General features: G+C 33.5%; 1 protein-coding gene across 6 annotated transcripts in view; it reads left to right on the top strand.

The window, feature by feature from the left end:
• The window catches only part of LOC140445614 (uncharacterized), a 100,277-nt gene that overhangs the window by 39,073 nt on the left and 47,847 nt on the right, over nt 1–13,357 (top strand). For 5 of the 6 annotated variants that reach the window (XM_072537805.1, XM_072537809.1, XM_072537806.1 and 2 more), the window contains exons 2-3: nt 423–630; nt 9,698–9,866. In XM_072537805.1, coding sequence (XP_072393906.1) covers nt 423–630; nt 9,698–9,866 — 377 coding nt within the window. Of the gene's footprint in view, nt 1–422; nt 631–9,697; nt 9,867–10,267; nt 10,761–10,875; nt 11,189–13,357 lie in introns of those variants that run through there. The other variant, XM_072537810.1, reaches the window with a different exon arrangement.

A 13,357-nucleotide genomic window follows, 5' to 3' on the forward strand; every position in this document is an offset into this window, starting at 1 on the left:
CCTCCAATAAGTATCCTTTTTATCAACCATTGATCCTTTTTATCCACAAGGTATTCAAAATCGCTGTAAGACATTCGGACAAAATTACTAAATTCTCCAGTTGGCTCCGCGTAAAGCTCAACTAAAGTTGCTTTTTCATGCTATACCTTTAAAAAAAATACGTAATGTACAAGTTAATACCTACCGATATAATTATATCAGGAAAGTCTAAATCAAAATTTTCTTATTTGAATCTATATTCCACTTACTTTGTTCTGTTTTTATGTACACCCAGCATCCACCACCTTCTTCTTTTCCATTTTTTAATGATTCTATTCCGATGTTCCGATATTTCCGAAATCACGTCCCCTAATTATAAATATTTCTTTTTTCTATCTATTTTCATTATTGAAATTAACTTATCAATGTAATTTTTATTTCAGAAAACAAATGGTTCCCCAAGAGATACCCGATTTAAGGGACAAAAACGTGTTACAGTCGATTTTGAGAATAGCGAGGATGTTAAAGTTGACCCCATATCTATCACTGAAGTACCCACTACAACGTCAACGTCAACGTCAAATACTCCAAGTCCCCTTGAACGCAGTACTAGGCTTAGTTCAGACAAATCAGTTATACAAAAAAGTTTGGGTATGTAATAAATTAGACAATATTCGAGTTTATATAATATTACCCCAGTTTTAAAAGTTCGAAAAGGTATATGGAGGATGTGTGGAGATGGGACATTAACCCATTAAATTCAGACATATTGACATTAACAGGTTAATGTCGAGTTTAACTATTCTCCTTGGTTAATGTTGATTAATGTGTTAGAAAATAATACAACGTTGCCAATTGTATAAAAAATACCTGCTATTTATTCAAACATGACAAACTTCCGTGACACTTAGAGTTGCATAAAATATTAGCTGCCTTACAACTTACTTTTTTGAACCACATTTGGTTTTGCACTGGCATCTTTTGTATCCTTAACCACCAGATAGAGATGAAGTTGCTGCCGCTGCCATCTCACGAAGAGATTTTTCAACAACTGAAACTTTTTCACACTGAACTGATTTCTTGTAAATAACTATGGTAATGTGCACTTTTCTGTCCCGAATTTTAGTACATGTTATCTTCAACTGTGATAACAACGCCTAATATATTTCTTGCATCAGCTCGTCCTCTATCAACATCGGGGACAGGTAATTTAACAGTATCACCAATTTTTACAAACGGTAATAACTTATTGGAATTTAGTTTCATTTTTTTGCTTGTTCAAGCAAACCATCTTTAGCTTAATTCATCACCTTAAATCATTTTTATCATTTTCGTTAATTTCAGCACAACAGTGTATGAACAAACATATTGTACGAGATACCTACGCAACCGTTCGAACATTCAAACTCACAAATACCACAAATAATTAGTCTGTTATTTGGTATAAGATTCTCATTTAACGTTTCGTTAAATTCGTTTAAATCTTCAAATGTTCTTTCGACTTCTGGGTTAACTCGAGGAAGAAGATTTACATAACTAATACCAGGATTTGTTGTTTTTGTTTTGTACTTTGTTTGTTTCATCGATTTCTGTCGTAACTGAGGGAATAATATTTACAGATGTCTTGGAATGGTTGGTTTCGTTTGGTACTTCATATTTGTCAGCGACTTCTGTAATAACTGGAGGAATAATGTTTACAGAAGAGCTATTTGTCATTTTCATTTGGTATGTTTGAACTGGTTATAAAAGTTGTACCTGTAAGTAATAAAAAAACGAATAATTAATAACAATAATATTTACTACCCATAGCTTTACAATATACCTGTAATATATATATATACCTCTTATCATTGCTATTATTATTGCCACCTTCTGCACTATTTACTTCATCTAATATACTTATTATAATACTTCATCAGTCCTTTAGAAAGATGGAATCCGATAGACAAACTTTTATTTTCGACCCAAACATTGCTTCGTAGGGAGACTGTTTTATTCCTGCACGAAAGGCCATGTTTTTAATTAATTGATTACATATTTAAGGCCTTCAGACCATTTAGATGTATTATTTGTTTACATCCACGTTATTAGCATATCCTGAATGTCACGATTAATCCTTTCGACGCTTCCTTGCGACTGATTATGCCGAGGCTTTCCATCAACAATTTTTAAATCCGGCCACATATTTTTCAGTTAATTTATTACTGTATTAACAAACTCACTGCCATTATCCGATTGGAGTATTGAAGGTGCTCCAAAAATGCAGAAAATTTCTACCAAATGTGTAGCTACTTCATCTGCCTTCTTTGAAGTTAAAGATCTTAATTGCACGAATTTTGTAAGGTGATCCTGATATACAAAGATGAAACGAAATGTTCTATCAGTTTCAGATTGCATGTCGATCAAATCAACTTGACACCGACTATTCATTTTAGAAAATATCATAGGTTTTACAACGAGGCCTTTTCTTTTTGAACTGAGTTTTTGCTGACAGGGTATGCAAAATTTAAAAAAAAGTGTTACTACTTCTTGTGTTATATTTTTGTATTTATCATTTAAAAAATTTAACATGCTTGTTCTCCTCCATGGCCAATACTTAAATGTACTTCATACAGAATATCAAATAATTCTTTTTTTTTTACGTAACTTAAAAATTTCTCCTTACCTTCTTGCAAAGGAACAATAAGTTTGAAATCATTTCCCACATTCACTACATCGTATTTGGCCAAACGTCTATATGACAAAGCTGTTTTCATAGCTTGTCGTTTTGCTTCTTTCACTTGAAGATTCTTGTAAAAGCGGTCTTTACATTCCTTGGACATATTGAATACTTAAATTTTCACTTTCAAATAACAATACTTCTTGCACGAATGAAATTTGGTTACGCATCAAAACAATGTGAACTTTAACACAGTTTATTAGGGTTGCAGTCAGAAAATTGGCCGGGATGTTAATGAAACACTCTTATGACTTTTTGTCTAGCTTTCGGAATGGTTTTATTCCTTTTTCAAGACACTGTAATAAGAAAAAAAAGTGTAAATATTTATAAAATATCACAAATCTTCAGTGCAACTTACTAGTCGTTGAGATTATTTATAAAAGCATAGACACTCAACATTAATAACACACACATAAAATATAAAATAGTGGACAAAATACATTTTAAAATTCTTTAAAATTTAGGTACAGATAGTAAAAATTTTGTTTGTCATCTTTTACTGGTGTCTCTGGCACATAGAGAACAAAAAGAAAAAATCCTATGATTAAAAAGTAATTAGGTGTACTTAATATTATATTTCTTTTTAAGAAATACTAGAGGCCCATCTTAGGTGATTTTAATTTTTAAACCTGTCTTAATGGTATGCAACATGTTATGCATATAAGTGTAATTTGTGTGGGTACGGGTACAGGTAGATATTAATTTTATTTTGGATGTTTTTCCAGTAAGTAACAATAAATGTTGCTCAGTTTATCTATGTCTGACTTTTTATTGATGCAAGATGTACTAGATTTTATGGAACACATTTCCAAGAAAACACGTTTTGAATGGTTCTTTTCCTTTGCCAAAATACAGGAATCCTCAAAATTAAATTCATGTTTCAACGTTAATGCATGTTCTGTCAATGCACATGCATTTATTTTTTTGGTTTTTATATCTCTACGCTAATAAAAGGTCAATAACCATCAATAATAAGGTTAATAAAAGATCAATTTAGATGATTTCATAAGAGTTTTAACATTTATATTTGACTCTAACATCTTTTTATTCAATGGTAATTTCTTTAAACAAATCTTTGGCACTCCAATGGGCAGCAAAATATCCCCCATACTATGTAACTTTGTTGGATGAACTTATAACAACGTGTAAAGAAAAGATACCTTTTATTAAACGATATGTTGATGATTTGATTTTATCGGTCCCTGAAAACAAAGTAACTGATGTGTTAAACACCTTTAACGCCCAATGTGAACACCTAAAGTTTACGGTTGAGAGAGAGGCTAATAATATGATTCCTTTTTTAGACATGCTAATCCATCGTGGCAATGATGGCATGCTAAGGACGGAGTGGTATCGTAAACCTTGTTTTAGTAACCATTTTATAAACTTTCATTCTCAACATCCATCTAAGATGAAAACAAATTTGGTTTTGGCCCTGAAAACTAGGGTTATCAACTTGTCACACATCGAGTTCAGAGACAAGGGACTAAAAAAGCTGAGATCTATATTACAAGAGAACTCCTATCCTATAGGGCTGTGAAATAAACTCATTTTCGGTTCTCCTTTTCCTTCGCATTTTTCTGACAACCAAAATTTTCATAACAATGAGGTCCGACAATTGACATTGACACAGCATTTCCCTGCATTATTAATTTTAGGAGTTCGTATCTATCACCACCTGCTGTTATAAGTATGACCAAGTATTGCAGTTTTCTTATTTTGGTGGAATCCAGTATCTCCCTGCTTGATCTCTATTTTTCTTAGTGCTTCTTCATAGGTGATACCATCTAAAATAACTTATGGTTGCCTACCCTACATTCCAGTTTTGACACCGAAGCTAATGAACATCATCAAAAATGTTAGTGATTTAAAAATTACAACCAAAAATGTGAAAACGGTATCGAAGTTATACACAAAAAAAAAGATCCTTTCACAATACAGGAGTCATCGAATGTTGTTTATTCTATACCGTGTAATAATTGTAATAAAATATATATAGGAGAATCATCTCGTAATTTTCACAGTAGGGTGATCTCACATCGTAGCGATATAAAAACCAAAAAAAATAAATGCATGTGCATTGACAGAACATGCATTAACGTTGAAACATGAATTTAATTTCGAGGATTCCTGTATTTTGGCAAAGGAAAAGAACCATTCAAAACGTGTTTTATTGGAAATGTGTTACATAAAATCTAGTACATCTTGCATCAATAAAAAGTCAGACATAGATAAACTGAGCAACATTAATTGTTACTTACTGGAAAAACATCCAAAATAAAATTAATATCTACCTGTACCCGTACCCACACAAATTACACTTATATGCATAACATGTTGCATACCATTAAGACAGGTTTAAAAATTAAAATCACCTAAGATGGGCCTCTAGTATTTCTTAAAAAGAAATATAATATTAAGTACACCTAATTACTTTTTAATCATAGGATTTTTTCTTTTTGTTCTCTATGTGCCAGAGACACCAGTAAAAGATGACAAACAAAATTTTTACTATCTGTACCTAAATTTTAAAGAATTTTAAAATGTATTTCGTCCACTATTTTATATTTTATGTGTGTGTTATTAATGTTGAGTGTCTATGCTTTTATAAATAATCTCAACGACTAGTAAGTTGCACTGAAGATTTGTGATATTTTATAAATATTTACACTTTTTTTTTCTTATTACAGTGTCTTGAAAAAGGAATAAAACCATTCCGAAAGCTAGACAAAAAGTCATAAGAGTGTTTCATTAACATCCCGGCCAATTTTCTGACTGCAACCCTAATAAACTGAGTTGTTTGTTTATATTGACAGTCAATAATATCCAGTAATTCTTGTATATATATATATATATATATATATATATATATATATATATATATATATATATATATAACCTAAAGGACGATTTAAAATCTATCAGAGTTAGAGCATGGCGAAGAGTTGCCAGAGACATGGGTGAAGTGAGTATTGTTCTGAAGAAGGCTTTGGCTCATACCTAGCTGTGATACCACTTATGGAGCCGGAGTTTTTACCTTGTTTAAGCTTATGCTTCTTCAAGGCAGGGGTACTCCTCTTTTTTTTTTTTTTCTAGTAGTGGCGGGGAGAAACGTGTTGAGTGATGTTCGAATGGAGAAGTAGTGGACTACTAAGGAGCAGGGGGGTCAGAAGATGGCGTGCCTGTGTAGGCGATGTTTGTGAAGCGCACAAGAGGAATTTGGGTGAACTTTGCCAAGCACGCCATGGAGGTGCTTTCAGGGGCTACCAGCCATACAAAGGAACGGCTTTTGATCAGCGTTTTTGGTGTGCAGTGTTAACTGCGATATTTGATAGGGGTCGATTCAAGAATTTCAAAATACTCATCAGGTAGTTCTTGTCCAGTGTTGTGTAGAAGTTTGGCTGGAGGGAACGGAACTTTTATTTGAGGAAGCCTGGTGAGTATTTGCCCTCGGCGATTGCATGCAGTCTTTAATATTTGTTTGGCTCTGTTGTTCGAGCCGGCAATGGTTCTAAGGACATACCTCATGCTGAGGGATAGGATTCTGTCCTTGATTGGTATTATATTGGCCAGTATGTATATGTGCGCTGATGGGTAATGTGCGCTGTAACCACTGATGATGAAATTATGTCGGTTTTACCATATGGATATCCTGCCCTTTGGGTAGTGTCGTTCTCTTATATGCCTTCTCGATAGAGGTTGTCGATCAATATGACAAATTTGCGTATTTAAAATAAAATTGGTCATATAAGGCCATTATATTTAAAATAAGGAAATCTTAGTCAACTTCCGGTATAACCGGAAGTAGTAGGATGCTCTAAATATTTTAGAATGCATATTTTAAATTGCAGCTAAAGATCCCGATAATGTAACTAGTGTTTTAACATATAGTATGTCGAGTTCCACCTTGTTGCCACATCATTAATCAACTTTAAGGGTGTTCCGTCTGGTTTCATTTGATTTTGAGTACGTATAATTTCAAAAAATAAATCCAAACAACCAAACAAATTATATAAGACCAATAATTAAATGCAAAATGAAGCCTCTCAGTTCTAGTTCTCAACTCCAACCGACTCAAAGCAAACAAATATTTCTAACTAACAAAGTGAAATAGATTCTTTTTTTGGATCATCGTTCTGCCAATTTCTTTTCATTTAGGGAAAGGTGGTACACAGTGAGAAAAAAAAAATGAATTATTGGCGATATAATTTTTTTAATTATCGATAAGAACTGACAGCTTCAGCCATAATGATTTTTGGTATTTTATGTATCACTTCCACAAATATAAAGGTCTGTAGTTTTAAGTAAAAAAAGTTATGTAACTTTAAAAACAAAATTGCACATGTCTCAGTGTGTACCACCCCTGGTACACATTGAGACATGTTACTGGTACACAGTGAGACACATGATATATTCCATAGTTCGATAATAAAAATAAAAAAATAGTCAATATAACTTCGTAAAATACTTATATATTTCCCAAGAAAACATAAGAGCTGATAGCGATATTGTATATTGTGATGGGCGCTCCTGGAGGATTCAGTAGCCAAGCCTCACATGCAGCATTATAATATGCCTTGAAAGGCTCAAAGACAGCCACATCTAAGGGCTGGAGTTTGTTGCTACAATGTGGGGGCAACGTCAAAATATGGACATCTGCTTCTCGAGCCTTTATGATTACTTCCACTGTGACGTGGCTCTCGTGGTTATCAAATATTAGCAGCGACGGAATTTTTTTTTGAAACTGCTGCTGTATTTGATAAAATGTTCTAATACTTGTAAAAAAAAGTTCTGCTGTCATGCAGTACCGCGGTACCACCGTGGTACCAAGGTACCACGAGGTGCTCCATTAAGCATATGCTCTTTAAAGAATTTACGTGGAAACACCATCACTAGTGAACAGTATGTTCCAAGGGCGGATATTATAGAACAGGTGGTAACTAGTAAACCATGTTCACCACTAGTGCAGCTATTTACGTGTTTAATGCCTTTTTCAGTTACAACTTTTTTGGGGTCGTGGACAGTTTTTGTGCTAATCTCATCAAGATTAAAAATACGTGATCTCTCAATTAAAATAAGATATTTGTTTAGGATGTTTTGAAGATTATCAAAAAACAGCTGAACGTTGTGTCGGTTGAAAGAAGTTAAGCGTGCCAAGCTACATGCCTCAGGTTGTCGTATGCTCAACTTTTTTCTTTTCATAAATGCACGAAGCCAGTCGATACCGGCCAATCTACGTTCTGTCCATGATTTTGGTACCTTCAATTTGTTTACTTTAGCTACATCAAATGCGATGCGTCTTACAGCTACGGTGGTTAGTCCGTACCCCATATTACTGCAAGCTTTAATGTAGTTACACAGAATATCTTCCTGTTCATCTGTAAAAATTTTGTTCACCGAATAATTTGAATACATAATGATTGGTAAATTTTCAGGATTATTTCTTCTGCACATATCTCTGAAGGGTTTGAAATTTGAAATCAAATTGTTGTGCGGCTTGTCTTAATGAACATATTGTTATGATTTTATTTAACTGTTATGTCTTTATTTAATTCTAATTTATTGTTCTTATTTTAATTTATTAAATCACGCGATAATTTATATCAATTTATTAAACCACTAATAATACATAATTTATCTATACGAACGATACTTCAAAATTAACTGTTCTCTTCCCAACAAAATTTCTCTTTTTATATAAAACTCCGTTAGTTTCGGAATTCACTATAGCAGACATGAATTTACTCGAACATTGTTGGTGGTGTTGACAAGAATAACGGGAACGCCATCGAATAAACTAGGCGGTCAACGGCTAAAACTAGTCTTTCAACTGCTTGCAACCCTCGAGATGGATGACTCATCATAATTCGGGTCTAGAGGCTTCTGGTAAACAAACGCCGAAATGACTACAACAAAAAAAGAATTAGTCATAAAATATTTACAGGCCATGATATTTATTATCGTAACAATATTCTTATCAATGACAGCATTAGCAGCATTAGACATTATGTTCAGCAGACATCTTGCCAATTTTGCGTGGAACATTCAGTTTTTTAGGCATCTGCAACAAAAACGGTATCATTATATTCAGGTAATTGTATTAATATTCATTTGTGGTACACAGTGAGACAGTCCCACTATGTACCAGTAATGATTGTCTCACTGTGTACTGTTGGGCGTTATTTTGTAATTTACCATTCTGAAAAAGTACAACAAGTTATAAGTTATAAACAACAACGTACCTTGTTCACAACACCTGATGCGCCAATATTCAGCTAAGATCACTCAATAACTGCTTATAGTTTCAGCAGAATATTCCTTTGAATATTGGTTTAAATGTAACTATACTATCAAAAATAAGTTTTAGTTAAACACATTTACACTATACGCCATATTGTAAAAATAACAACAGTAGTGACATCTGTGATGTAATAGCCCTCCTTAAGCAGATTGGCGAAGCAAATCGAAGAAAACTTGAATTTAAATTGGCTGTCTTACTGTGTACCGCGTCTCACTGTGTGCCACCTTCCCCTATATTAAAAAACAATAGGTGTCTTTTTATTACAGTTGCAAGGAATAGTTTAAATATCAAAGAAACCACCTCCCATTTCGGCAAGTGTCGTTAGTCTTTACCAACGATATATGTATAATATATCTACTCCATCGTCGGTTTTTTACATTACACCGCGTCGCCGGTGCCGCCTCGGTTTATCTTTCGAAGTTTCGTTTAGTTTACTATAATGGTTATCTGTACCAAAAGAAATGAGTATTTCTTACAACGAAGAATCGGTGCTTTGGTTATTGGACAAATACCCGTTATTTTGTAACGGGTAGGTACTTTTTTTACATCACTGGGATATACTGCAAATAAACTTTACTTAATCAAAATTTAAAATCTAAAACATTCTCCTTTGATTAAAAATAAATTTTTAACTTCTATGCCAGTTTTATGATTTCTATGGCAATGAATTTTCTATTCCTCGATTTGATCAATTTTAGAAAACGATGCAGACGTAGCAAGCGATAAAGTATCAGATCATTCTCGTGTTGATAATGATTCACCCAGTGAACCGGAGAGTTCTAATGTAACCGACGCTGAAGAACAAGGAACCCTCAGTGCTTGGGCCAGGAAAGAAAGGAAATTTAAATGTGATTTATGTACCAGTAGGTAAGCTATTAAGTTTTTACGTATGTATTTGTTTTATTTTTAAAATTCTTTCTAAAATATTTACATTTTTTAAACATAATGATTGTAATGTTGGATGGTCTGCCTTTATCTTTCAATTTTATAGATATGGTATTTTTAGAGTTGCGATTGAAGAACTTTTTATTGATACTGTAGCGTGTTTCAAAATAAAACAAGTGGTTCTAATTTATTTAAAACTATTTATTTATAAGTTTACAGCACGATATTATCTTATCAACTGACTCATAAGACCGCTCCGTTTATATACCGAATACATTATTATTTATAGAAATATTTGGAGTAGTCCATCTCTATTCGCCACTATTATGAACGTCTCGCTTCTCCGTAGTCCGTACATCAACCGTCACATTCACAATCACAATCACATACACATTTCACATTTCGAAAGTTGTGGCATATGCGTTATCACTCGTATCACTGTAAATTAAATAGCTTTTTCGTCACAATAGAGGCCACGATACATCGATACACAAATAAATATCGGTATGCTACTCAAGGAATAGAAATGTGAGCTCCGACGCGCATGACGTCACCTGCGAAACAACACTATGGTGTTCGAGATGTAGGATTCCCTGTCCCGGTAGATGTATTTGTGCATCGTGTGGTAGATAAATTGTTTTTACGAAGCCTCTCATTTCGATCTCTTTTTCTAGTGTTTAGTCTGTTTAGTAGTTTTGTTCAATTTTTGTGTATTATCGACAAACATGCCGGGTTGTGCCGTAGCTAATTGTAAAAATTATAATAGGGTGACGAAAACATCAGACATAAAATACTTTCGATTTCCTCGAAATGAAGAGTTTACTAAGCAATGGGTGGTTGCATGTCGGCGTCAAGATAAAATAAATTTGAAAAATGGTAAGTACATATTTATTGTTATATGTTTTCAATATAGGTATTCATGATTCATATTTTTCGTTTCTTAAGGCGTACAAAAAAAAACTATTGTGACATAAATATATATTTTTTGTAGCATGCATCTGTTCTAAACATTTTGATGCTAACTCTTTTGAAATTCCTCTGAAACATAAATTGCTGAAATATACCTGCAAAAATAGTAGATACTTAAAATCTGATGCTGTGCCTACTTTACAACTACCAGTTTGTCACGAGTCCAGCTTACAAAACGAAGGAGAAAGAGTCGCACCATTGAAGAAGAGAAGACAACATAAAGCTGTAGAAGACATATTAGCTGTAGAAGACATAAAGCAGGAATCAGATAACAATGTTAATATGGAAACTGAAACAAGTAATCTCGCAACGTTACCTGTAGCAGATATAGAACAGTAAGTGTACTTTATACTGACCCTATTGATCAAAAACAGTAAGTGAGATGTTACTTATTTTAATTAATTTTTATTAAACTTTTTAAGCTAATTTCGTGATTGTTTCAGAGCAAATAAAATAGACATTGAACGAGAAAATAATGCTTCTAGAAAAGCAAAATGTAGAACTCAATGAAAATTTTCAGAAAATAAAAGGAAGAATAACCTTAAAATATAAAAATATCTTAGCCAAACTTTTACTCCGGAGCAGATAAAAAATTATTAGGTACAGAAAAAAAAAAAGAATCTGTTGGTCACCAGAGAATATCGCATCAGCAATATCTTTGCCTGGTGTCAGCCTAAAAGCCTATCGCTATCTAAGGGTAAACAATGACCATTTACCTGCATTGTCTATTTTAACACTCTGGGTATCAAGTTTTGACGTAAATCAGGGCATTTTAACAAGTGTTACAACGTTAATGAAAAAAAATCTTCCGACTTTACTGAATCGGATAGAATCTGCATAACTACATAAGAAAAATAAACAGATCATAGGACCTCTCAGATCTTGTCAAACTGTTATGGTGCGTGGTTTGCTTTCAAACTGGAAACAACTAATTTACTATAAATTTGATCAGCCAATGGTAAAAAATGTTATTGAGCAAATAATATCTGAATTATTCAGAGCAAATTTTATTGTAGTAGCTATCACCAGTGACATAGGTATTGGAAATACTGCCCTTTGGTCTCAGCTGAGTGTTGGATATGACAAAAATTGTTTTAATGATTACCCTGTGATAAATTTTTAAATATTTTTGTTTTTGCAGATCGTCCACATTTAATTAAACTTGCCCGAAATCATGTAATTGATCATGGTTTTGTTATTGACAATAAAATATTCAACGAGGATTACTTTGAAGCGCTACTAAATATATCAACTTCAGAATTGACAATTGCGCAGTCATAAATAGATATAAATTGACACTACATCATTTATGTTTAAAAGTCTCTATGAGGCAAAGAAAAAGGCCGAAGAAGAATATCCTGGCTGCATAACCTGCGAAAATGGTTTAACTTAACCACTACCGGAGTTTTCAGGGCAGCAGTCAACAAAGTCAGAATAGCCATGTTAAGTTATGGTTTGTTAGAACAGTGAGCGACGCATAACTCACAGTCAGTCGAACGCCGCGTACGTTCGTCAAAATCAAAAAAATGGTTCTCTATGATAACGATTGTTAGGTTCTGCTGAGCTGCGCGCACTGCAGAGCGATAGCCGTGTACGTCGACGGTGTGCGCTGGAATCAACTGTGATTTGATTTGGACGCAAACGTTCAGCTGAGTTCACAGCGTACACATCTATACCGAAATTATAATTGTATTTTTATATAGTTATTATTATTGTAACAATTAAGTGATGCCTACTAAATTTTCTTCTGAGAAAGATAAAAGACCAGTGGATCTAGTACAAATTGTAAGACAGTTCCAAATAAATCCCTGGAAAGTCTTAAATATTCTCGAAATTTATTTCTTCGACTATTAATTTAAAAGCACCTTCTGTATTAAGACATGAAAAAATTTCGTTTACATTTTTTTTCTTTTATTTAGATTTAACGTTATCAACTCTTCTTCTTCCTCCTCTTCTTGGAGTAATAAAATTATTGCGTTAAGTTTGTGAGAATTCATTTTTTTTTAACGGACAACCTCTGAGAGAATAAACGTGAAAATAATTTCCATAGGTAAGAATGTTAGGTTAGGTTAGGTTCTAATTTCTAAACTTGTTTTCGGAACGACGGAGTATTTATGCGAATTAATCTAACAAACCGACTCAACCAAAACTGCCGTGAGTCGAGTACAATAGATTCTGCTGTACGTGTATGCTGTGCGCTGCACACTGTTCTAACAAACCGTAGCTTTAGTGTCCAACATCCGTAACGGATAGGCACCATAAGAAGAATGAGGCAAAGAGTGAGACCTGCAGTTAAACTATTGTCAAATTCTGTATCAAAAGCTATTAGTTATGCTGGAGAAAATGGACTTATGCCAAAAGATGGTTACTGGAAAGAAGCTGCTTCAATTGTTCAGCTATTTAAAGATTGGTTTGGTACATTATATTCTGAATGTAAGTTCGTTGCCAATTCTCCAACACGAAATGCATATGGTACAGATTTAGATAATCAGTCACGTCTACTG

Source organism: Diabrotica undecimpunctata, chromosome 7 (genome assembly GCF_040954645.1).
Source record: "Diabrotica undecimpunctata isolate CICGRU chromosome 7, icDiaUnde3, whole genome shotgun sequence".
Lineage (NCBI taxonomy): Eukaryota > Metazoa > Arthropoda > Insecta > Coleoptera > Chrysomelidae > Diabrotica > Diabrotica undecimpunctata.